Source organism: Chionomys nivalis, chromosome 1, assembly GCF_950005125.1.
Source record: "Chionomys nivalis chromosome 1, mChiNiv1.1, whole genome shotgun sequence".
In the NCBI taxonomy this organism is placed as follows: domain Eukaryota; kingdom Metazoa; phylum Chordata; class Mammalia; order Rodentia; family Cricetidae; genus Chionomys; species Chionomys nivalis.
The window spans coordinates 1,086,763-1,113,977 of record NC_080086.1 but is presented as its reverse complement, the minus strand read 5'-3'; the positions used below and the strand labels follow the sequence as shown (position 1 = coordinate 1,113,977).

The 27,215-nt window shown below is 41.6% G+C and overlaps 1 protein-coding gene across 2 annotated transcripts in view; it reads right to left on the bottom strand.

The window, feature by feature from the left end:
- Amn1 (antagonist of mitotic exit network 1 homolog) overlaps positions 1–24,492 on the bottom strand; it is a 31,252-nt gene extending 6,760 nt beyond the window's left edge. For both annotated transcript variants that reach the window (XM_057752144.1, XM_057752894.1), the window contains exons 1-5: positions 24,373–24,492; positions 12,949–13,081; positions 9,390–9,534; positions 2,300–2,517; positions 1,389–1,445 (exon numbers count right to left, since the gene is read on the bottom strand). In XM_057752144.1, the coding sequence (XP_057608127.1) occupies positions 1,389–1,445; positions 2,300–2,517; positions 9,390–9,534; positions 12,949–13,081; positions 24,373–24,410 (591 nt within the window). In that variant the 5' untranslated portion in view covers positions 24,411–24,492. The remainder of the gene's footprint in view (positions 1–1,388; positions 1,446–2,299; positions 2,518–9,389; positions 9,535–12,948; positions 13,082–24,372) is intronic.
- Between the last annotated feature and the right edge of the window lie 2,723 nt (positions 24,493–27,215).

Genomic DNA, 27,215 nt, shown 5'->3' with positions numbered 1-27,215 from the left:
TGAAAGACCCCCCCATACTTGAAAGACCCCCGTGCCCACATACTATGTTAAATTCTGTTAAAAATTTAGCTGGGCCCCCGGGGAACAGCCAATGCTAAAACTGGATATCTATGGGTTGCAGACTCATTGACTAGGCTAAGGAGAGGGATACTCCACCCCCCAAGACATCTTATCTAAATTGCCAACTTGCTACAGGGTGTTTTATCTGTCTTTATGGTTTTTAGGGGAAATTCGAGAATAGACATGGGGCCATTCCCAGGATGAGCTAAGCACACCAATTTGAGAGCCAATGAAATGCTTGTACTATACTACCCTCTTATGTAATCATTTTTCCCTATAAATATGGCTGTTTGAATTTGCCCGGGGTGGGCAGTTGGCGTAAGCTATTGTTGCACCCTCAGGCGCCTGTGTAATCATTAAAGACACCTCTTGCTGATTGCATCTGTTGACCTGAATTATTGAGACTGGGGGATTTCTCCCACCGCCCTTGAAAATGAGGGTTTTTCAATCCAAATGTGTTAACCAAAATAACTGATGTCTATGTAAACTAAATATGATCTAAAATAACTGCACTTCCAGGGGACCTGGATTTGATTCACAGCATCCACAGAGTGGGCCACAACTGCCTTTAGCTCCAGTTCCAGGGGATCTGATATCCTCCTCCGGCTCTCTCAAGCATCAGTCATGCATGCAGAGCACAGATACATATGCAAGTAAAACACCCATTTGCATGAAATAAAAATAAATTTGTTTTCAGAGAGGATCTCAATATGTAATTCTGGCTGGCCTGGAACTTACTTTATAAACCAGGCTGGCCCTGAACTCACAGAGATCTGCATGCCTCTGCCTCCTGAATGCTGGGATTAAAGCACATGAGCCACCACAAACACACTTTTTTTTTTTTTTTAATGTACATTTGGTGTTTGGCCTGCATGTATGTCTGTGTGAAGTTGGATGCACTAGAACTTGAATTACAGTCAATTGTGAGCTGCCATGTGGGTGCTGGGGACTGAACCCAGGTCCTCTGGAAGAACAACCAAAGCTCTTAACCACTGAGCCATCTCTCCAGCCCCAGAACACAAATACTTTTTTTAGAAAGAAAATAGGATGAAAGCTTGGTATGGAATCACACTTGCTGCAACTTTACCTGTGAGAGGATTGAGGCAGGAAGACTGCTGCAAGTTCGAGGCCAGTGTGGGCTCAAAATAGAAAGAAGAAACAAACATTCAAATAAGCAAACAAACTGCCCCATAAAGCGCCAGAGGGAGAAGATGTCTCAGCAGACAGAGGCCACAGAGTTGCTCTCTGGCACCTGCCCGCCAATAACTGTAATTTTTTTCTTGAAGATAAAATAAACTTTAGTGTTTTCATAGACATTTAAAAATTACCTCTAATTGTTTGGCACATGGTCCACTAACAAGTGCAGCCACACCACTGTCAGACACCTGAACGAAAGGGAAAAGAAAGACATCCTGTGACGGAGACAAGAGAATTCCTCAAGTGCATTAATCATGAAGAATGACAGAATGATTGCCTCTCACCCAGCAAACAGGCATTTTAGTCACATATCCTCCCCATCTTTGTTACTTAAGATGTAAATTCTAGAACAATTACTAATCACCCATGGCAGTGCAGCATGAAAGAAAGTGACTCCTGGAGTTGTTTACCCAAGTGTGAGCTTGGTGCCTCCTAACTAAGGACCACACTTTGTTTATTGAAAAGCACACCAAGCATGGTATAGGAGTGAGTTTTGTTTTATCTTTTACAGGAGTTTTACAAGGGAAGAAGTAATTTCTCTGACCCTATAGACTCAGAACAGCAAGCAAAACCACAAAACATGTTATCATACCTTATACACACACATTGTTCTGAGTTAGGGACATGGAAGGATTACAAGGAAGACATATACATCATTCTGAATCATGGCATAGAGTGGTTATGAGTAAGGAATATAGTTTGAGATCAAATCTATGTGTTCACCTTAGCTTTTAAAAGTTGAGTTACATGGAGAGTACAAAATACAGTAAGGTTATGTTGTTTTTCTTAAAAGATAAGTTATATTTAAACTGAATACATAGTATATAGCTTTAAATGATCTCAAAGCATATGACTAAATTGGCTACCATGTCGGGCAAATGCTCTGTGTCTGAAGGCCAGCTACAAGAGGCATTCCAGAAAAATCATTCACATTCTGCCGATATCATGAGATGATCAACAATAATAAAAGAACTAATTATGATATTCTGGTTAGTCATGGATAATAGAGACAACACATAATTTGTGTCAAGTTATAGCTCACCTGAGTAGTTGAAAAGTCAACACACTGCAAAAATGGGCAGTTTTTTCCTAGTGCATGTAAGGACATATCAGTGATACCTAGGCAGCCACCCAAATCAATGATCTTTAGCAGCTGGCAGTTGAGTGCAAGAGCAAGGACTCCTTCATCAGTGACACTGCAGCATCCTTTCAAAGAAATTTCATGAAGGTCGGAACACGAAGAAGCTACAGCTTTTATTCCTAGAGGAAACACAGTTACTACCAGTGAACTAAATGGTTATAAATGCATATCGCAAAATTAAAATGCCCCAAAATTATCAGAATAGAATTTCTTTAAGCATCAGATGGACAAGGACTTCCTCTCTGAGATATCAACACAGGCAGGCTTACCGGAAGCCTGCAGGAATAGATTCCAGAGGCTGTCTTTTCTTCTTTTAGGTAACTTCTGTGGATGCATGTTAGCAATACCTACCTTGACAAAGAATAGACTCCAGACTTGACTGTACTACTTACCACACTATGAATGCAGTAAGATACTAAGTCCAATGGTCAGAGTTTCCTTGCTTTATCTTAGATTAGCAATATGATTTATGTCCACAAAATGTAGTCACTGGATGCAGTGCTATACGGTATTTTTGTCTTATATTTTAAAAAGTCATTACAGTTCCTTTTACGTTGGAATACTATTTTCTAAGAAATTGGAATCAGTATCTTAGGTTACCCATATTTGGTTCTGAATAAAATATTTTCTTATCTTCTTCAAGTGAAGCCATTATTTTGCATCATATAAAATAGGCAAATGCACTATCACTGAGCTGTAGTGTGTGTGTGTGTATATGTGTGTAAGAAATGTGACTAGGATGGATTTACATTTTAACAATAACCAATTGTATGTTTTTTAAATATTTTATTTATGATATATAGTGTTCTGTCTGCACGTATGCTTGCATGCCAGAAGAGGGTAGCAGATCTCACCACAGATTGTAAGCCACCATGTGGTTGCTGGGAATTGAACTCAGAACCTTTGGAAAGGCAGTCAGTGCTCTTAATCGCTGAGCCATCTCTCCAGTCCAACCAATTGTATGTTAGTCATTTTTAAAGTAGTCTATTCCACAACAAAGTGTAGACATAAGGAATGTAGATGTGTGGAGTTGCAGTTTTGTTAGTGGTAAGGACTGATGGGGGAATTCTTAGAGGTAAAAGCCCAGATGAAGTCTTCTACTAGGTATTTCCAAGTTACTGTCACTGGCAAAGAATTCAAAGACCAAGTAATAAATCAGGAGAAAGTTTTACTACACAGGAAGGGTAGGATTCTCAAGAGAGCATCATAACTTTTTTTTTTTTTCTTCGAGACAGGGTTTCTCCGTAGCTTTTTGGTTCCTGTCCTGGAACTAGCTCTTCTAGACCAGGCAGGCCTCGAACTCACAGAGATCCGTCTGCCTCTGCCTCCCGAGTGCTGGGATTAAAGGCGTGCGCCACCACCACCCGGCTGCGAGCATCATAACTTACAGGCTTTTCTTGGTAGGCCATGTGCTATAGGGAGGGACAGGAGTGTTTGTCACCATGCATCATCCTGTGCTTCCTTTCTTTTTCTTTGACCAGACATTACAATGGACATAGGCTTTCTGTAGCTATTTCTTTTATTTATACATTCATTAACTTATCCCCCTTCCTCTTGTTTTTCAGACAGGGACTCACTGTGTAGTTCAGGCTGGCCTTGAACTCACAACAATCACCCTGTCACAGCTTCTAGAGTGCTGGAATTATAAATGTGAGTCACCATGACTGGCTTCCTGTCTTAAGAAAGACATATTCTGTATGTTAAGCTTCATAATTATTAACTAAAAACTAAGGAAGGGCATTATGAAGTCTAGATATTCTGGTTCTGAGGCTCTAGAGAAAGGTTTGGCAATTGACATCTTTTCAGCAAATGATTAGAGGAATGGATAGGCAAAAGGGAAAAGAAGCAGAGAGCAAATCCAAAGGAACAGCCCTGTTAGGTACTTAGGAAGATTTACTTATTCCTCTAGTGATACTGAAATAGGCTTTTCTTAAAACTGTTTTTGTTAAAAATGATTGCCCATTCACTTGGACTGAAAAGGCAACTAAAAGCAGGATGTGAGCCTGAAATCTCTGCCTTTTTTTTTTTTTTTTTTTTTTTTTGGTTTTTCGAGACAGGGTTTCTCTGTGGTTTTGGAGCCTGTCCTGGAACTAGCTCTTGTAGACCAGGCTGGTCTCGAACTCACAGAGATCCGCCTGCCTCTGCCTCCCAAGTGCTGGGATTAAAGGCGTGCGCCACCACCGCCCGGCTCTGCCTTGTTTTATGTCTACATCTGGCAGCCTACTCCTTCATCTGCACATACTGTGCACATATACATCTAGCAGCCTCAGAACCTCTATCAGGCTACTTGTACACCCACCTTTGAAAAATAGTACAGACCCTCTCCAAGACCCTAGTAACAAATGTATTTCCAATGTATCCAGGTACAGATAATAGAAGGGTTAATTCAGGATAAACTACTGGTTTGAGGTATATCACCAGAAGGCAAAATTGTGTTCTTTAGTCCTCCCTTCCAGGGAGAATTCCCTATTTACCATTTTGTGCCTATGCATAACTGGGCACAGAAGGGACACAGAAGAGAAATTATGGGAAGGGACGTGCACAATAGGAAAAAAAAATCAATATATGACTAGCAACCAAAATAGAGATCCACCTAAACTATGCCCTTTAGTAATCAGTCCTTCTTTAGGTTCAATTGATGCAAAGACATTACTTTTACCTCAAAGGGGTATGAAATATTTATTCTAGAGCCTGATATGAATGACCATGGCTGTGGAACACTGGTTCAAGTTATTCCCAAGTTCATATTCCAAGTTAACAGTTTCATAGTATTTTTTATAGTAATAGAACTAAGAAAATCCTGAATTAGGATACTTTTTAAATACACCGATGGACATATTATGTAGGTGGTTACAGAAAAAAAAAAGGAAATCATACCTATAGGCTTCAGATGCTATCTGTTGGCATTCTCGGATTTTTGATTGGTGGAAACAAGGAGTCTGTTTTTACATTCCAAAGGACTGATCTTTAGATCACACACAGAGGAAGACAATAAATGTCTATTAAGAAAGCTAAGAGTAACTATAATTTGCCTCTGGATGTACAACATTCAAAACTTTGCATAATCACTGAAGTTCTAATCAGTTAATAAGTGTTTAGATTCAGTGGAAGGTGTGGCTCTTCCTAGGAACTTTCCCTTGCATCTCTATAACAAGAAACCCTAGGCTATAGTCAATCTTGAAAGTATATCCCTCTAAAATTTGTACTTTGATTTCATTCTGAATAAAATCATCATACTTCTTTCTTTTGCAAATCTGTGCGAGCTGTCCCCTGCTTTCAGTTCTTTGAATAAGAGGCCAAGAATCCGCAAACACTTGGCTCCGACGTACTTGAAAAACTGACTGAAAGTATAGTAGGAAGTAATTGCCCTAAACCTGCAGGCATCTTTGATTTAAAGAGCCAAATCTCAGAGGGAAACTATTTGAGAACGGGAGAAGTACTCATGAAGGTGAGGGCTTACCCCATAGCAGAAGTAACCATGTTGTAGGGAACAGATTGTTTCCCTAGGTTATAGCAGAGTTAACCATTCAACCACCTTGAGGTACCAGAGTAGAACTGATCAGAGGTAGGTGGAACCTTATCTTGACCAGGACAACTAATTAGGCATACATCTTACTATCCTGCCCTAATTCATTCTCTACTTGAGCCTAGGCTTATGTCAGTACCCCCCAAAATGAATTTGGGATTATTGGACCTCTTTATCTGTTCCTCTTTCCAAAGTACACTGATTGAATTTCTTTTCTCTGGTTTTCATCATTACTTATTTCCTTAATTGGTAATTTTGTATGGGTGGCAGAGTCTAGATTTCTGGGGCTGCCACAGCTGGCTATTGACTTAAAACTCCAAATCTACTGAAGCAAAAGCTCCTGTCTTGGGGACCCTGCTAAACCCTCCCCTACGTTCTCCTTGTGTGGCTGTTCATCTGTGCCTTTTATAAATGCCATGTGTAATCAACGAGCAGACATAACTGCAGTGACTGAGGTCACACCATCTTGTCCTGACCTTACCTTGCCTCCATTTTGTGTCTGCTGAGGTGTACTTTCCACTGAAAACCCACTCCTTGAATGACTCTATTTTGGCAGCACATTTCCATGTCCCTGATGTATAACCAAATAAATGCTAAATATATAACCAAAACAACCATTGTGTTCTGTCAAAATGAATGTTACAAGGCTCTCCTAACCTCTACCTAACAATGATGCTATTGTGGTTTTTTATGTGTATCGATGGTGCATTCCTGAACTTCTGGCCGAGAATTCTTTGTGACAGGAGCCTACTCTGGCTTAAATAAAGGACTCTTATTTGGCCTTATAGTCGTGATGGTCTGTAACTTTCTCACATGAACTGTAACAAAGCAAAGTGCATTCCTGAGTTTTGTGAACCATGGTGACAAATTATTGAATCTTGAGGAATGTTGCAGGGTTGAGACCCAGAGACCACTCAGCACCACCAATGTCTGAAATGGAGAATCTTTATTTAGCTGGAGAGAAACAGTCCTCAGAGAGCATCCTCAAATGTATTTTACTTCTAAAGCTTATAAAGGCAAAAAAAAAAAAAAACCCAAAAAAAAATCACAGAAAAACAACAGTCTGGTTGGCAATTGCAGGGAGAAGTAAAGCAAGCAAGCAGTTTAACAGAAGCCAAAAACATGCAGTTAGCTGGGGACTTTGATTTTGATTTTCTAGAATAGGAATGGTTACTTTCTAAGGGACTTTTCACTGCAGGGATAGGAAAGGGGGTTGGGGTCAGTTAAACCAAAGGTGGTTCCAGCTGAGACAACATGTAGGAACCTTTGCCTTGACACAAGGAATAACTTGCAGAAATTTTGTATAGCTGATTAGACAGAAGTACCTACTGGAGGCCAGGACTTGGGACCGGCATATGAACTGGAGACAGTCTTGCAAGACAGACTTAGCTGTGGGATGTGATACTAACTCCAAGTAGAGAATGACAGAACCGAGTTAAATGATAAGAAATTGGACTGGAGCTGGCAAGATGGCTCAGTGAGAAAATGTCCTCGCTGTGAAATTCCTGGGATCCACATTGTGGGAACAAAGAACCAACTCCCCCAAGCTGTTTTCTGACCTCCACATGACATTACAGGCAGGAAATAAATTAAAAAAAAACAAAACAAAAAAAACACCAATCTAGCTGGTATATGGAGAGTAAGATAATTGCTTCGTATAGAGAAACATACTCACTATCAGGTAGGCTATGCTTTCTTAGAGCCCTTTTTTAATGAGTTAAACATTTCAAAACTTATGTTTGTTTACAGTATTATGAATATCCCAATTGGATAACAAAAATGATTGAGATATATGGCCAACTAGCCAAACAACTATCCAGAAACCTACTTATGCAGAGAAGACCTGCCCTCCTCCCTGCCTGCCTCCGTTTGTTTGAGACTACCTCAGTACACAGCCCACGCCAGCCTGGACTTCTGAGTGTTGGGATTATAGGTGAGTGCTACCATATCCAGCTAAGTACTTCTTTAGTGTACTGAAAAGAAAAAAAGTTCAAATCCTAAACTGAAAAGTGATTTATACTAGAAAAAAAAACCAAACTTAACCAAATATAAAAATCCATCATTTCACGTAATTATTCTGAGAAAATAGTTTGGATATAAAACACACTGCACAGTCATCTTTTAATTTTTATTTTATGTGTATAGATGTTTTTCCTACATGTATGTCTGTGCACATGTGTACAGTGTGTGGTACCCAAAGAGGTGGGGAAGGTATTGCATCCTATGGAACTGAAGCTACTGACTGGAAGCAGCCGTGTGGGTGCTGGAACTGAACTTGGTTCCCCTACAAGAGCAGTAAATACTCTTAACTGCTGAATCATCTCTCAAGGCAAAACCTCCTTAAGAGTTTTGGTTTTGGTATTGGAGAGTTTTATAAAGATTGCCTAGTTTATTTCATTTGTCTTTTTTTTTTTTTTTTTTTTTTTTTTTGAGATAGGGTATCATAAAGTTCATCTGGCCTAAAATTCAGTATGTAGCTGAGAATGTCCTTGCCTGATCTCTTGATCTCTCTGTCTTCACCTCTCAAGTGTTGGGTTTACAAGTAAGAGCCACTCCACCCATCTTAATCTGAAGATTGTTTCTATTATAATACTGCATCAAAAAAGTGGTGGTAAAAGCCTTTATTCCCAGTACCCAGGAGGCAGATGGCAAGAGGATCTCTGTGAGTTTGAGACCAACCAGGGCTAGGTAGTGAGAGCCTATCAACAAACAAACAAGCAATAAACAAATGATTAACTAGTCAAGTGCCTTAACCACGCTGGAAGTTGAGGCAAGAGGATTACTAGGAGTTCCAGGATAAACTAGGTATTCTACAAAGTGGAATACCAAGTCAGCCAATAGCAACATACTAAAACCCAACCCTAAAAATCAAAACAATAGTTTTTGTTTTCTTTTTGTGACAGTTTCATTGTATTCCAGGCTGATCTCAAACTGACTACGTAGTTCAGGCTTGCTTTAAACTCTTTTTTTTTTTTTTAATTTATTATGTATTTATTTATTATGTATGATTACAGGCCAGAAGGGGGCACCAGGCCTCATTACAGATGGTTGTGAGCCACCATGTGGTTGCTGGGAATTGAACTCAGGACCTTTGGAAAAGCAGGCAATGCTCTTAACCTCTGAGCCATCTCCCCAGCCCTGTTTTTGTTTTTGTTTTCTTTTCTTTTGGAGACAAGGTTTCCCTGTGTAGCTTTGGAGCTTGTCCTGGATCTCGCTCTGTAGACTGGAATTACAGTTTTATGCCTGGCTCATATTCTCTATCTCTCTTTTTTAAAAATTTAATTAACATACAAAATAATGTTTCATTTTTAACATTATACCATTGTACCTTGCTCACATTCTCAAACTCTAACCTCTCCCCTCTTTGCTTTATATTCTCCTCTAAGATATTTTTTCTTCTTTGCTCCAAAACTGTATCAGGTGCTAAACATCAGCTGCCCGTGTACTCAGTGATCATAAACATACCTTCTGAAGTTATGCTATTTCTATGTTCTCTGGACGATTTCAGGTTTAGTGCCTTCAGTTTTCTGCATCTGCACAGGTGCTGGAGAGCCAAGTCCGAGATATCACAGCTCCTGAGATCTAGTCTTTGGATTTCAGGATGTAGCACCTGTAACAAATATATGATTTTGAAAAAAAAAATCTTAAAAAGACTTTTGAAACTCTAAGTCATCTCTCTAGCCTCCAAATTAAGTTTTCTGTAAACATACATTCATTCCACAGTTAGTGATCTGGTGATCCTAACAGGCAAGTGGCTGATGGAAAATATAGCCAAAAATATAGGATTTAATCTCTGTGTAGAAGATAAAGCAGGAAAAACAAACAAACAAACAACAAAAAACAAGTTAGCTTCTGGCTTAAAGTCTTCAATGCTGAAACAGAATGCTAGTGCAAAGAAAGGACCCCTGGAGAGCCACAGTATTGGATATCTTCTACTGACATCTCTGACTCATTCTACTGGACCTATGTGGTTCTGTTCAGCAGGTATCGCTTCCAAAGAAAAGATCTGCTCCTCTGAAACATTTTCAGTCAAATGGCCTGATGTTAGGCAGTCTATACAAGGATAACCAATCCCTTTTGGATACATATCTCTCCTTTACTGTTTCTGAAGAAACTAAATATTCCTCTAGCATTGCCAGCTCTTAGTTGAGTGAAAAATCAACATTTTGGAGGTCACATAGCTGAGTAATATGAGGTAGAAAACACCACACCACTAGCCTTGAGGAAAATAATACCTCTGCCCTGTGGGTTGTTTTAACAGTCACCTAGACTATACTGCAGGGACTGGACAAGTATTGCTGCTCACAAGTGTCTGATCAGTGAGTGCTATGTGTTTACATATTATGTCTGTCTCCTTTATTGCCTTCGTCTTTGTTACACAGTTCTGCATGTAGACAGGCTGAACAGCTGAGAAACGCAGGGTTAACTTAACCTAGAGTTGTCTAGTCTTTCCTCAGACCCACTTAGGGCTAAAGATGCCCACCTGCCACCATGACAGAGATCCCAGATCATAAAAGGAACAAAAAGAGGTGGCACCTGAGTTCTTGGAATATCTTTGCCTATTCCCAGAAAATATATATACTCTCTCGTTATCCCTTGCAGGTGAGAAGTTGATTTGTGAGCAAAGCTCCCACTTCATTCTTTAGTCACTAAATAAATTCTTGTGTCCCAACATTTGTCGCTTAGGTACTAGGTATTACAGGCAAGGTATTTAGTTATAGGGTATTAGCCCTGGCTGACCTGGTTCTCTTATGTAGACCAGGCTAGCCTTGAGCTCATAGCAGTCCACTTCCCTCTGCCTTCTTAATATTGGGATTAAAGGTGTGTACTATCATGCCTGGGCCTAGTATAACTTCTTTTAACATGTTTTTCAGTCTTTGGTTTAAAAATAATTTATTATTGCCGGGCGATGGTGGTGCACGCCTTTAATCCCAGCACTCAGGAGGCAGAGGCAGGCGGATCTCTGTGAGTTCGAAACCAGCCTGGTCTACAAGAGCTAGTTCCAGGACAGGCTCCAAAACCACAGAGAAACCCTGTCTCGAAACCCCCCCCCAAAAAAAAAATTTATTATTACTATTATTGGTGTGTGTATGTGTGTCTAATAGTATATTGTAAGGACATGGAAAAATTTAAGAAACTTTGCTTGATCAGGAGACACTGGGTTCAAGAACTTTGCACATCAAGAGCTAGTAGAAAACAGGAACCTCTGCAAAAAGCATAAACCACGAAATGTTCCTAGCAGCTAGCCACCTGTTGGCACCCAGCTTTGTGGTCTAGACAGAAGCAGATGGAACTGCTTGGTGCGGGGGGGGGGGGGAGCGCAGGGGGCATGCACAGAAGCAGAAGTAGCTGCTTACAGGAGGAAGGGGGTATGCAGAAGGAGTCCATACCCTTCGTTTAGCAAGACCAACCCCCTTGACCCAAAATAAACCTGGCTTGCAGTTTTTGTCTACATATGTCAACCCCAAATGAGGAACGGGAGCTCTCCCCACTGAGCTGTGTCTTGAGTAGTGGCTTTGAGCTCTCAGCTAGCTGAACTATGTGTGGGCAGAATAAACCTTGCTTTTGCATTCTGGACTTGACTGGATTCTAGTGGTGGTCTCTCTGGGGGTCTCAACTTGGGTACAACACGTGTGTAGAGGTCAGAGGACAACTCTGGAGAGTCAATTCTCTCCTTCCATTGTGGGTTTTGGGGACTGAATCTAGGTCATCGGGCTTGCCTGGCAAGTGTTTTCCTCTACTGAACCCCAGCTTCTTTTTTGATTTTCTGAAACACTCTCACGTAACTTAGGCTATTAGACAAGACTGGCCTTGAACTCCTGATCCTCTTCCCTCAGCCTCCCAAATATTGGGATTATAGGTAAACACCACCAAGCCTTTTTATTGTTGTTTTGAGACAGGATCTCTACATAGCCCTGACCAGGCAGGCCTCAAAATCACAGAGATCTGCCTCCTGCATGCTGGGATTAAATGTGTGAGTCACCATGTCTGGCTTTGCCATGCACATCATGCCTTTTTAAAAAACATCTTTTTTAGACCAGCCTGGTCTACAAGAGCTAGTTCCAGGACAGGCTCCAAAACCACAGAGAAACCCTGTCTCAAAAAACCAAAAAAAAAAAAAAAAAAAAAAAAAAACTTTTTAAAAAGATTTATTTATTATATATAGTATTCTGCCTACATGTATGCTTGTAGACCAGAAGAGGGCATCAGATCTCACTGTAGATGGTTGTGAGCCACCATGTGGTTGCTGGGAATTGAATTCAGGAACTCTGGAAGAACAGCCAGTGCTCTTAACCTCTGTGCCATCTCTCCAGCCCCCTCACCATGCCTTTTTAAGATTTTTTTTTTTTTTAATGTATGTGTGACTAGGAGGTTTGGCATTGGATCCCTACGAACTAGAGTTACAGGCAGTTGTAAGGCTCCTGATGTGGATATTGGTTACACTCTGGACCTCCAGAAAAGTTGCAAGCACTTTTAACTGCTGAGTCATCTCTCCATTTCCTTCTTCTTCTTTTTTCTTTTTTTGGAGATATATTGACTATATAGCCCAGGCTGACTGGAAACTCATAGCAAATCTCCTGCTTCTGACTCCTGAATATTGGAATTACATACATAATCTACCATGCCCAACTGTCCTTCATTGTTTGGAGTAGTTAGTACATGTCAGTTGTTTTGGGGGAGCTACTGTTCAGTGTTTCCTTGAGGTCAATAAATAATGGCCTAAATTCTAAGCAGGCAGATCTTCATGAGTTCAAGGCCATCCAGGGCAGAGAGAGACCCTGTCTCAAAAGCAGCAACAATAAAATGGTTTTATTAATATATGCTTAAGAGTAGGGAAGGGAGGAGAAGAAAAGCAAGGAGAGGGTAGTGGAAGACAGGTACACATCCAAGGGTGGGTACCGACTTCTCAATCACAGTCCTGTTTTAACATGACTAACATCTCACTATATACTCCTTTTCTGTTCAAAAAATATGAAATTAAATCTCAACAATGAAGCAAAATTTTATAGTTACACATTCTTACCTCATTTATATTGGAATCTGTTATCCGGCCCCGGGTGCTCATTATTTTAATCAGCCTATCTTTGATGTTGGGAGGCAAATATTTGATATCTGAGATATACCTGGAAATGTTGATTATTAGGCACCGGAGACATCTGAAATACAAAACACAATATAGTAAATTACACTGCATCTGCATTGATAACCAACTTTTATCAATACTGCTTGTCTGCAGTTAGTCCTTTCACAAAACAGTATTTTTATTAACATTTACAAATTTATCTTGACAAGATTCATAATCACTGCCTATGTAAAATTACGTAAGACATTTTCCTTCAGCACTTTACCTCTGCATACCCGTTGTCAATATGCATTTTAAAATTTCGCTTTGAAACAGTGTCATTTAGCCTAGGCTTGCCTCCAGCTCACTTTTCTGTAGCATAGGATGGCTTGGAACTCCCAGTCCGCCTACCTTACATCTAGAATTCTAGGGTAACAGGCCACCATCCTTGACTTTATCAAAATCCATTTTAAGGCGGGCATGTTAGTGTACACCTGTAATACTAGCACCTAGGAAGTGGTAGGAGATCAAGATTTCACAGCCATCCTCTGTCTCAAAAAACCAAAACTAGGACTGGAAAAACAGTTCATCAATTAAGAGCACTGGCTGCTTTTCCAGAGGACCTAGGTTTGATTCCCAGAATGCATATGGCAGCTTATTTATAATTACAGTTCCAGGGGATCTTATGCCCTCTTCTGGCAACCACAAACACCAGCTATGCATGTGGTGCACTGACATACATACACACAGAGCACCCTACCCATATACATAAAATAAAACAAATTTCAAAAACTGTATGTGGGCAAGAGGAAAAACTGTAACCACAGAGATTCTATGGAGAGTGCAGATCAGTTACCTGCATATGCAATTATTGGAAGAGGTAACGACTAAGACCCTAAAGCAGCTAAGGACAACTTAATCAAGATTTCATTTTGGCACATTATTTCAGGATAAATGCACTTGATAAATATTGATTGCAGGAAGGGCTCTCTGACCTATCCTTTCCTACACTAGCAAACCACAGAAATACCTTTGAGCAGGAAGCCTTCCCTGAACCATATCCAGAAATAACCTTAACCCCAGAGCCTCGGCAGTGGCAGTGTAGTTGCCAAGGGCCATACAAACTTTACATCCCCCCACTTAGCGCTCCCACTGCCTAGGTCAAACTCTTCTGTTATTGCTCTTTTTCAGAAATGAGCCTTCCACTTTGGCTATTTCTCTGAAAGAATAAAGACTCTTTAGGATGGGTAGAGGACTTCTTTAGCCTCTTTTAAAACAATGTGCCCAACATATCTTATAGCCTCAAATTCTAGCTAATAAATTCATACCTGTGTCAAACAACCACAAATTCTGTTTACAAATGCCACTATATATACAGAATTTTAATTTATGAATGACAATGATCATATACTTGTTATCATTTTTTAGTGAAAATTTTTTTCCTTTCCTCTTTTGGTTATTTCCATCTTCCCCTTTCTGCCATTATCTGACCTCTACTGGTGTCTTATGTTAATTTAGGAGATAGTCTTCCTTCCTCTGTGCTTGTATACACAACCCCACACAAACTTATAAAAGGGTGTTGTGAAGGGAGGTATAATAGTTACCTAGAACAGCATCCCAGTATATTCTCGTCTCAATATCTTCTTTTTCATTCAACAATCTCTTGTGAAAACCCTTCAAGGCATTTCAGTACTCACAGTGGATATCTTATTTGGTTACTTGCCTTTTGAAAAGCATCCATATCGTTCTGGGGTATGGTAACAATACTGTCAGATTTCTTTAAGATCTGTAACTATATTGTTATTGGAAGTACTGGAGGGGTTTTTTTCCTCTGCATCCCTCTGGCAATGAATATTTTTCCATGTATGACCATTTTCCCTACTATCGTATGTCAAAACTTTCCCTGGGGAGATGCAACACAACTTACCCCAAATAGGGAGCTCATGAAAAACCAAAGTATAGATGATACCAAAGCCCAACTTGGTGAACTGATGTGGGCTTCCCCTCTGTATGCTGTGAATATGTTTTATTACGATTGGTTAATAAAGAAGCTGCTTTGGGCCTATGGCAGCACAGAATAGAGCAATTGGGAATTCCAAGCAGAGATAGAGGAAAAAAGAAGTCAGAGTCAGAGAGATGCCATGTAGCTATGAAGGAGACAGATGCCCCCCCCCCCCCCAACCTTACCGGTAAACCATGAGATTCGTGGCAGGTAATATATAAAATAATAGGAATGGATTAATTTAAGATGTAAGAGTTAAGCCAGGCGGTGGTGGCGCACGCCTTTAATCCCAGCACTCGGGAGGCAGAGGCAGGCGGATCTCTGTGAGTTTGAGGCCAGCCTGGTCTACAAGAGCTAGTTCCAGGACAGGAACCAAAAGCTACGGAGAAACCCTGTCTCAAAAAAAAAAAAAAAAAAAAAAGATGTAAGAGTTAGTTAATAAGAAGCCTAAGCTATTGGCCAAGCGGCATTGTAATTAATATACTTTCTGTATGATTATTTTGGGTCTGGGCAGCCGGGAATGAACAGTCTCCTACTACAGTGAACCATGAGTTTTTTTTTTTTTTTTGAACCATGAGTTTTATTGGGGTTGCAGGAATGTGGGTGAGGGGTTACTTACAGGAGCTGAAATGACTCAGAGACAGCTGCATCACAAAGCCCACCCCAACATGGGTAACAGTTCACAAAAGTTGAGAACCTGAAGCACAGTACAGAGTCTGTCTACAAGCAGCTCGATTGGTTAGAGTGTCCTTTCCAAGTGACACAGTCGTTCTGACCCTCTTCTAGTCAGCTTGCTAGTCTCTACTTCTTTTCAGGCCGCTGGTCTGCTCAAATTCTGTGCAGCTTGGCTTGACCGAGAGTGACTCAGCTATCTTTGTTGCTTACTCTTGGAGTGGGGGGGGTACAACAAATCCGGTGGGTTTCAGGTATTTCCTGGTTTCCCTGTGTTTTAAGAGCGTCCCTGGAAGATGGTATGTTTCAGGCTCAAGGAAACTGCTACAAATCTCCTACTCCCCAACACTATCAGAAAAACAATGAATACCCTCCTCTTTCATTGTGCACTGTCTTTCCCCAGTCCCTACTTTATTTTTCGTTTGGTTTTGATACAGGGTTTCACTGTGTACTCTAGGTCAGCTGCACTCGGGGCAATCTTCTTGCTTCAGTATTTCCAGTGCTGCAATTATAGGCAAGAACAAACACACTTGGTTGAACTTCCTTTTTTATTGTTGTTTTATAAAAGTTCAGTCTGGCATCGTATTTGGAAATGACCTGGCTCAGCTTCCCAAGGACTGGACATGTGTCACCACACCCAGGTTAACCCAGATGAGCCCATTTACTCACTGGCTCACTGTATAGGTTAACCCAGATGAGCCCATTTACTCACTGGCTCACTGTATAATTTATGGGAGAGACGTGTGTGTGTGTGTGTGTGTGTGTATGCATTACATATATATGATATCATAGATATGAATGCTGGGCATTCATAACTAAGAATAAGCCTCCATGTGTGATTTATTTGGGAGCTGGGTGGTGGACCCCCCCAAAAAGCCAGAAGAGTAAAACATCACACAAACGGATATAGTTTTATTTTTCTATATGCTTTCCCAGAACCAGCTGCCAAAAGGACTGTCTCTATTCCAGTGTGTATTTTTGACCCTGTCATAGTCACTTCCATTTCTATGAAGAGATACCATGACCACGAAAACTCTACTTAAAGAATGCATTTACTAGGGCTTGCTTACAGTTTCAGAGGCTTAATCCATTATCATAGTGGCATGCAGGCAATTGCTGAAGCAGTAGCTAGGAGCTACATCCTGACCATAGGCAGAGAGAGGGAGAGTGTCAACTGGGTCTAGCTTGGGCTTTTGAAACCTCAAAGTCCACCTCTCAGTGACACACTTCCTCCCACAAGGTCATTCCTTCTAATCCTTCTATCAAAGAGTTCACTCCTGTGACCAAATACTCAATTTTATGAGCCTATGGGGGTCATTCTTATTCACTCCCAGCTTCCATAGGCTTGTAGCCATAGCATAATGTAAAAATGCATTCAGTCCAACTCCACAAGTCCCTATAGTTTGTCAGTCTCTACACCTTTTAAAAAACCAAAGTTCAAAGTCTCTTCTGAGACTCATGGCAATCTCTTAAGTGTAACCCCCTGTAAAATCAAAGTCAAAAGGCAGATAACAAACATCCATCAATGGCACAGAACATACATTACCATTCCAAAGGGGAAGAAAGAGATCATAGCGAGGAAATACTGGACCAACTTGAGACCAAAAACCAGCAGGGTAAACTCCAAATTCAACTTTGTTGACCGCAACATATTTCTATTTCTTGGGCTTGTTCCACACTTGGTACACAGCTTTTCTTGGCAGGTATCCCACAGATTTGTCATTTGTCTAATAATGTATTGGTGTCTCCAGATGAATCTAGGCTTCATCTTCAGTTTCACACAATGGCCTCTCTGGGCCTCCATGCAGGGACACCCCTGGCCTTAGTGGCTTGGCCACAGAGGGAGGGAGATTCCATTACCCCTTTCTTGTATCCTTGCCTCTGAAGCCGGAAGCACGTGACTGAAGTTGCCGAGTTCTGCTTGCTGGGGTTAGAACACGGCTACTTCAATGACTTGCATGGGCTTTCTGTTGTGGATGCTTTCCTTCACTGTTTAAGTCCTTTAGTTCCTTCTCATAAGTCGGAAGCTTAGCTGAGTGGGGTCTTGCCGACGTCAGCACTCTCTTTATTTAGTGCCAGGCTTTTCCTTAAACTTTTTATCTCCTTGAGGACCAGACTTAGCTCCATGACATTTCCTGGCACTCCTTTTCTCTTCAAACTGTACACTTGGTATTTCTCTTTGTCCAGCTTGTTCCTTTTTCATTATAGACGTGCAAATGACATCTATAATAACCACATGACATATCAATGCTATTAGGCTGTCTTGAAATCTCTTTTGCTAAAGCTCAACTTAGCCTCAGGCAGATTTTTTGGAGAAGCAGCCACATTCTTTGCCAAAATATTCTAAGAATGGTCTCCAGAAAACTTACTAATATCCCTCCACACTGAAACTTCTTGCTGGGCACCCCAGAGTTCAAATTGCCCACAAATAGCACTGTCTTCAATGTTCCTACTAGGACTAAGCCCAGTAACCCCCACTAATGTGTCTAACCACTTTTCTAGTAAGTCTCAAAATCTTCCATATTTTTCCAACAAACAGCATGACTGTCAAATAATACCCCACTCCCTGGCACCAAAATTTGTATTAGTCAGTGTCTTAGTTATGGTTTCTATTGCTGTGACAAAACACCATGACCAAAAAACAAGCTGGGGAGGAAAGAGTTTATTTAGCTTACACTTCAGCATTGTTGCTCATCACTAGGGAAGTCAGGACAGGATTTCAAACAGGGCAGGATCCTGGAGACAGGAGCTGATGCAGAGGCCATGGAGGGGTGCTGCTTACTGGCTTGCTTCCCATGGCTTGCTCAACCCACCGTCTTAAAGAACCCAGGACCAGCAGCCCAAGGATGGCACCACCCACCATGGGTTGGGCCCTCTCCCATTGATGACTAAATGAGAAGATGCTTTACAGGAGGTATTTCCTTAGCTGAAGCTCCTTCCTTGGAAGACTCTAGATTGTGTCAAATTGAGAAACAAAACCTACCCAGTACAGTCAGGATTCTCTAAAGGAACAGAAATCATAGTATATACATGAAATTTATTAAAATGACTACAGGGTGTCAGTTAGACTAACAATGGTTGTCTATCAATAGAATCCAAGAATCAGCAGTTGTTCAGTCCATGAGGGTGGATGTCTTAGCTGGTCTTTGGTACACACTGGAATCCCGAAGAAGCTCTAATGCCAGTGAAGGAATAAACTTGCTAGCAAGAGCAAGCAACAACCAAAGAGGGACCCAGCTTCCTTCTTACACACCCTTTATACAGGTTATAAAAAGGTATGGCTCAGACTAAAGGTGGATCCTCCTACCTCAGAAGATCTGGATTAAAGGTCTATCTCTACCTCAAAGATCTGAATTAGAAGTGGGTCTGTAAAACTTTAAGACAATTCTGAAGCCATTTTCTGACAATTCTGAGCCCTCTCAGTCTCAGTAGTAATGCTCCATGCTTCCCCCTGGGAACCAAGGACCTAACAGCTACTAAAATGTTGGGAACTTTCCACTTCCCTGAGTCTTTGTGAATGTTCTCCAGAAATTGGGGCAAGATAACCTTTAAGATGTTGACTCAATTCCTGAACAATTACTCACACACATATGTTTTGACTCAGCCCCTGGGAAACGGGGTCAAAGTGACCTCTTACCTCATCTGATCTGGCAACCGCGCTCCAGCCAATTATTGGTAATAGCCCTTTTAAATAAGCCAATCATAATAGTTAAAGAACAACCCCCAGACACCCGTTCCTTCTGTGGTTTTTCCCTTTAAAAATAGCCTGTAGCAGCTATTCAGGGTCTTCTAGCCTCCCGAATGCTGGAAGACCCTGTCATGACAGAATTAATAAAATCTTCATGCTTTTACATCAGCTGTAGTGTGAGAGGTGGTCTCTGGGGGCGACTTCTCCTCAGTGTTTGGACTCTGGGGTCCAACAGGTCTTCCCACCTCAAATGTTCTAATTAAGAAAAAATCCATCACAGGTGTGCCCATCTATTTGGTTCTAGATTATTCCACATGTAGTCAGTTGAAAATCAAGAACAGCCATCAAAGACACCTTTGCCAAAAATTAAGGGTCTGTGTATGTAGGCCAGATAACAACCTCCCTTCTCCCATATTCTCTTTCTATATATTCTGTCTGCCTGCCAGCCCCACCTATCCCTTCTCCTGTGTCACTACTGGCTGTTCAGATCTGTATTAGACCATCAGGTGTTCTACAGGCAAAGGATCACAGCTTCACAGTGCTAAACAAATGCAACATACACAAAAATAACACACCTTATGTTTGCATGGCACTGAGCTATCTCCCTTGCCCTCAACATTGGTTTCTCCTCAAGACTGCTTTGGCTATTTGGTGTTTTTTTTATGCTTCTATATGAAATTTAGGATTTAAAAAAATTTTTTTTGAGACAGGATTTCTCTGTAGCTTTGAAGTCTGTCCTGGAACTCACTCTGTAGACCAGGCTGGCCTTAAATCAGAGATCCACCTGTCTCTGCCAAGTGCTGGGATTAAAGGGATACATCACCTCTGCCTAGTTGGATTTTTTTTCTATGAAGAACGTCTATTTTAGGATTTCTATTGCTGTGAAGAGACAGCTGTTATAAAGGAGACCATTTAACTAGGGCTGCCTTTCAGGTTCGGGGGTTTAGTCCATTGTCATCACAGCAGGAAGCATGGCGGACGTGGTGCTAGAGATGGCCTAGAGTTCTACATTAGGAACAGCAGTCAGCAGGAACAGAGGGCAACACTGGGCCTGACTTGAACACTTGAAATCCCAAAACCCACTCTCACTGACACCCTTGCTCCAACAAGGCCACACCTCCCGACAGTGCCACTCCCATAGGCGTCATTTTCATTCAAACCACCACCATGTCATTGGAACTTTTAAGGCTGCATTAAGTTTGTAAATTGCTTTTTGTTTTTATAGTATAGCCCCTTTCCCATTAATTCTGTCAATCCATGGGTAAGAGGAGTCTTTGTTTTAAAGTTTTTCAGGCTATTGTGAATGGGACTGCTCCCACTGTCTTTTTCACCACAGGTGCTACTGGTATATAGAAAGCTACTTTTGTTTGCCTTGTTTTTAAAAGATAGCTTCCCACTATATAGTCAGACCAGGTCTGGAACTCACTGTGTAGACCAGGGTATCCTCAAACCTACATAGATCTGCCTGCCTCTGCCTCATGAGTGCTGAGATTAAAGATCTATGCTATATGCCTAACTAGTTATTGGCTTTTATGCATTGACTTTGGATTCTGTTACTCTGTTGAAAGTGTTTATAAGCATGAAAGTTTTCTGGCAGAGTCCTTCAGGCCTGTTAAGTAAAGGTTTTACTATCAGCCAATAACAATAATGAGGATGCTGTGACTTCTTCCTTTCCTCTTTATATTCCTTTTATTTCGTCCCCCATGTCATATGGCTCCGGCTAAGACTGCTAGCATGATGCTGAATAAGAGGCACCTTTGTCTTTTTTTTAAAAAAATAATAATATTTTTAATTTTAAAAATATTTTTGGTCTTTGAGATGGGTCTTGCTATGTAGCCCTAGCTACCCTGGAACTCACTAAGTAGCTCACGCTGGCCTCTGATTCACAGTATCTTCCTGTTGGCCTCCAGAGAGCTGTGATTACAGGCATGGCCGTCCATGCTCATCCTGCTTTACTTCCTTATCCATGGATCTCAGTTCTTTGGACACAGATCCTTGTAAGCATCAAGCAATTCTGAGTGTCATTTTTATTGTGGAACAATCTTTTTATACACTGTTAAGATTTGTTGTTCTCATTGATTTAATAATGAGCTAAATGGCCAATAGCTAGGCAGAAAGAGGTTAGGTAAAAATATGAGTTGATTTGCGTTCTAAGAGCTCATTAGAAACAAGCCTAAGCTACTGGCTGAATTTCCCTAATTAACAATAAGTCTCCTTGTCATGATTTGAAGCTGGCAAGAGGGACAGAAAAATCCACCTACATCACTTCTAACAGAAAGGGTAGTCATTTCGTTAAGTGTAAGCATGCAGCTTGGCAAAAATATGTTTCCTGCTGCCCAGTGTAGTGAAACCACATCTTGTTTTTTAAGCGTATTTCTCTAAGAATAAACCCCAATATGTACAGGTATTTATTTACCTGGGCTCTGTGTCACCCCGTGAGTTCTAGGAACAAGCTAACACTTGTGCTGCTTGGAGTGCTATAAAGAATACGCTTTTTCTTCTTTAATCTAGGAAGCGTAGTTTCTGCCAATCTCTATGAAAGAAAGTAAAAATCTAACCTATTAGGTGTAAGTAACATTGTTGACAGAAACATGGAAGAGGAACTCTAACAGGTCCCCAGGCCTTAGCACAACTGATGTGATGTTAGAAGCACCATTCAGGCCTTGAAACCCAACAGCAACCTGCAACACCTTTCAAAACAGGAACAAAGACCTACACCACCTGCCAAAAGAGGAACAAAGACTAAGTCAATAGTTAAAGACACCCTCCTTAGGTATCAGAACCATGGAAACTGGAGCTGACAATTAGATATACATGCACATAACAGAAAAGACTAGAAATTCATTACTCATCAAGCATGCACCATCTAGATAGCTGCCATTTCTGCCAGGATTCATCTTCATATCAAAAAGGGCAATACATCCACCATTATAACCTGGGCACAGACAAAAAGCTGAATGTGTTTTATGTTGAAGCTACCACTGCCTACCAGTCTTGTGCCTCAAAACTTACTGTGGGGTAAGGATGTGGCTCAGCAGCAGAGTAATAGCAAGTGAAAGTTTCTAGGTTTGATCTTCAGTACCACAAAGCAAAAACTCAGCTGTCCTTGGGTCTTTTCTTCCCTTTATACCTGACCCTTTACCTATCATCTGTATTGGTTTAAATCCAGTCTTAGTCTCAACCCCCATCTCTCTTTCAGATTCAAAATTATATTCCATCTGTCTCCTTGATACTTCTACTTGCTGTTGTAATATATTTTCCCCTTAAGATACTTCCTCTTTCATGAGTCTCATTACCACCCTCCCCTTCTAGTTGATCAAAGCTCAAAATTTTAAGGTGACTTCTGATTCTTCTCTTTCCTTGGTGCCTCTATTCAAAGACCATCACCAGATGCCAGGTCTAAGGGTTCTCTTACGTAGTGCTATTCCAGGTGCTGGTCAGGGAGGAGCTAAGGAGCAGAAGGCAGAATGTAAACCAAGCTCTGTTTCTTTCATAGACAGTCTCATCTGCTGGACTTCTGTGCTTTTTGGCACAGCTGAATGCTACTCTGACATAAGATCCATACTTTGTTATAAATCAGAAACAACTGGCTTGGCCAACAGTTAGTTTCAGGCTGTAGTTCCTTCCCAAAGGGGTACAAACTTTAGATCTAATGACAAAAACGATCTTTACAAAAGGAATGATATCTAGTTAAGACAATGCAAATCTTGCGTAGGTTTCAATGTTTTCTTCTGAATGTGCTCACCCTTTTATTTCCAGTATTTTTCGACTGTTACTTTATTTCATTTTCACTAACTTGTGTTTTAAGTTCTGTCCCACACAGTCAAGTGTGGCAATGCATACTTGCAATCCCAACACTGTGAGAACAGGCAGGAAAGATCTGAAGTTCAGGGTCATCCTCTGCCACAGCATGAGTCAAGGCCAGCCTGAGCTACATGAGACCCCATCTTCAAAAACAAAAAGCACAAGCTGGTGGTGATAACTGAAACCTGTAATCTCAGCACTTGGGAGGTTGGGACAGAAGGTTCAAGAGTTCAAAGTCAGTCTGATGTGAGGCTGAGGCCAGCCTGGGCTACATGAGATCCTGTCTCAAAACAAAAGAGGTTGACATAGGCTTATCTAGTGCCCAGGAGGCCTAAGCAAACCGGGTATAGCAGTGTATCCCTGTAATCAGCATTCAGAAAACAGAAACAGAAGGACCAGAAGTTTAAGGTTATCCTCGGCTACAGTGTGTTTGAGGCCAGCATGGGCTACATGAGACTGTCCCATGGGGAGAAATAGCAACAAAGAAATTCAGAAGAAAACACTGGAACCTAGGCAAGAAATACCATTTGCTCATGTATTTTTTTTCTTAAAGTTTTTTCCCCCCTGTGGTGGCATTTCAATTGTATTTTAATAAGGCTATTTCTATTTTTTAAAATAGAAACAATAACTAACACTGAAGCCAGCCTCTAACTTACTAGATAACTGAGGAGGGTCTTGAACTTTTCTTTCATCTCCAATTGGTCTTTGCCACCATGCCCAGTGTCTTCCTAAGGGCTTTACATAAATTAAGTTGTTTCTCACAAAAACTCCCTGAAATAGGTACTATAACACGAATTTTCAAAATTTTATTTATTTGTTTTAGGGGAACAGTGTCTCACAACATAACCCCACTAGCCTGGAATTCGTGGCAACCCTCTTGTTTCCAGAGGGTTGGGACTGCCATGCCCAACTGTTACCCGTATTTTAGGAAGCGCTCCAGCCCTGGGAGCGTTAGGTTACTGTCCATGGTCCCAAAGATGGCGAACCGCCCGCATTTCCTGAGGTCTGTCCAGCCCGGCTAGTGCTCTCTTTTGTTCTGCCTGGGTACTCAGCGCCCATCGGGTGGAGCCGCCCGCTCGCTCCGCGGTGCACCACGGTCCTCAGCGACCAGGCGCCATCCCGGCCCAGGACTACAGTAGTGAGGGGAGGAAGGGGCTGGGAGCTGGCGCGGACGGACGGACAGACGGACGGACGGACGGAGGGGCCGGGGCGGACTCACAGTTCCAGCAGTTGACTGACCAGCTGCGACGAAGGCATCGCGGCCGCCCTCTGGAGCCGGGACCGCCGCGGGACTTCACAGCCAACTTCCTGCCGTGCAGGACGCGGAAGCCCAGATGACGTCACACGGAGTCGGGTCTGGGGGTTGGAGAGGAGGGCGCTCTGGGGGCGGAGCTTCTGAGAGCGCGCGATAGGTCTCCCGGGACTTGTAGTTCTTCCTGCCCGCGCTTGCCGGGTACCGGTCCTCCTGCGGACTGCACTACGTAAGCCCGTCCAGGCAAAGTGCTGGCAGGTCACTGCTGCTTTCCCTAGTAGGTTATAGAGCTCTGTCAGACACACCGAAGACTCCAGTCAGATACGGATGCCACCGACGTCAAACGCACGTTTTAGAGGATGCTGTGGCCGTCTCCACTGAGAACACATAAAGCAAGAGCTGAGCCATGCATTCTTGTGTGATTTCAGGAATGAGCCATATTCATTATTAATCTCTCTAAATTGAAATTGTTTAGCCTGTTTTTCAGATGAGGACACTCCATACCAACACATAAACTCAGAATGTCATTGTGCATGAGACCGTCTCTTCAAAATGGGTTGTGAAGGGGACCTGGCTCCCCTAGGTAGGCTTCTTTTCTTACAGTTCTGCTGTAGAATATTTGCGGCTTTTAAATGCTATTTTTCATTCTTTCTTACAGAGTAATTTATTGGTCCTATGTCAGAGCTTCCTTTGTAACACCTTGAATGTTGCAACCATTACAGCCATCTCTTCAGAATGCTGCTCAGTGCTATATTCCTCATAACCCTAGCTAACCAACACGTTTATTAAATACTGAATGAGGGCACAGGATTGGGTTGGGTGCTGAGAGTTCAGTGGTGCACACTTCCCTTAGACAAGGAAGTGTTGGGTCCAGGGAAATCGCACACAGATGGGGACAGACCTAATAAAGTCTAATAAACCAGAAGCAAGCTTTATTCCACAAACCAGATTCCAGGAAAACCAGAAGCAAACTTAAAAATTAAAAAAAATAAAAAAATAAAAAAAAACACCACGGAGCACAGAAAGCTTATCAGCTAGCTGAGACCACAGCCAGAGATGGTGTTTATTATGCTGTGACAAAAGGCCGGTTTCTGAACCCATCTTTTTATGGTAGGAGAACCAAGCATTAGGTCTGAACAAAGGAATTTTTACAGTCTTGCCCCTTGCCCTGACCGATGGGTCAGTCAACGGAGACCTGAGGGGAGGAGTGAGAGATGAAAGGGACAAGAGATACAAGGAATGGAGACAAGACAGGATTCTGATCAAGTCCTGTTTATTAGGGGAGTAAATGGGATAGATATAGGGTAATGGGAAGAAGGGAGTGGGTTCTAACATCAATGGGTAACTAGGCAGCTATCATGAAATATGTTCCAGAGGAGATTACAGTGAAAGTCACTAATCACAAGGAAACAGATGTTTTTAGCAATTAGTCAGAAAAAGGGATTGCTAGTAATATCAGAAGGTTAATAAATCAGAATAATTGGTTCTTAGGCTGGGAAGTTAGAAGACAGCAAAAAGCTTCTAACACAACCTCAAGGTAAAACTCAGATACAGATTGCCTTACTTTACAATCTTCATTTTCAGTTAAACTAATGTTTGTGCTTAACCTATTGCCTTCTTTTTTTTTTTTTTTTTTTTTTTGTGGTTTTCGAGACAGGGTTTCTCTGTGGTTTTGGAGCCTGTCCTGGAACTAGCTCTTGTAGACCAGGCTGGTCTCAAACCTATTGCCTTCTTTGGTACTTCCAGATAGTGTTTACTGAAGCCCTGTGCCCTCCATTTGATGCTGCTAGCTTCACATAGCAGGGATAATGTGTAACCCAGAGGCCATTTATCTAATTCCTAAAAGTTGATTCAGCTCATATCTGAGGCTAGCTCTCAGTTTGCAGAGAGATGCTTTGGCCTTGTTAATAGAGCTATGGGTTGTAAAGCGGAGTAACCCACTGTTCATAGTTAACCCTTAAGCGACTGAGAAAGCTGCTGACAGTCTGCTCTCATTCTCCTAGGCTCACAACTTTATATATTCTTCATTTTTACATTCCTATTTTTGGAATCTACATTTTTATATTCTTATTCTTGGAGTCTTCAAAAAGGACAGTTAGAATTAGTCCCCAGGAAGAAGCACCAATCCTGTGTATACAGGTATAGAGTTCAGAGACAAGAAAGTGCACTACAGCCGTTGCTTCATTATTTTCTGCTATTCTTGGCAAAAATGACAACAAGTGAACTAGAGTAAAAGCAAAGCGTAAATAAAATCATTGAATGTTTTAAGCTATGGGTTGCTCTTCTAAAGGAGAAAGCATTTTGCAGAAGAGATGTTGGGTTGAAACTGCTACGATGAGCTGGGCAGTGGTGATACATACATGCCTTTAATCCCAGCACTTGGGAGGCAGAGGCAAGTGTATGTAGGCCAGCCTGGTCTACAAAGTGAGTCTAGAACAGATGGGCTATACAGAAGAATGCTCTCTCAAAAAATCAAAGAGCGAGCCAGGGAGAAAGAGCGAGAATGAAGCATGATTAATAAAAGCTCAGACTGATATTAGGGCTCAACCTGAAGATCCAAAAAGCAAAGCAGCCAACCACTGGCTCTTATCTTTGACCTCAGTTCAAAATAGCAATCCTGCCTCCAGGAATCTCAGGATGAGACTGTGTTTGAGCTGTTTCCTCCCATTTTATAATCCTCTCTATAACTGGGATTAAAGGCATGCATGGCCCAGTTTCTATGGCAACTAGTGTGGCTAATGGGATTAAAGGTGTGTGTTACCATTGTCTGATCTGTAAGGCTCACCAGTGGGGCTAGTTTTCTCTCTGAT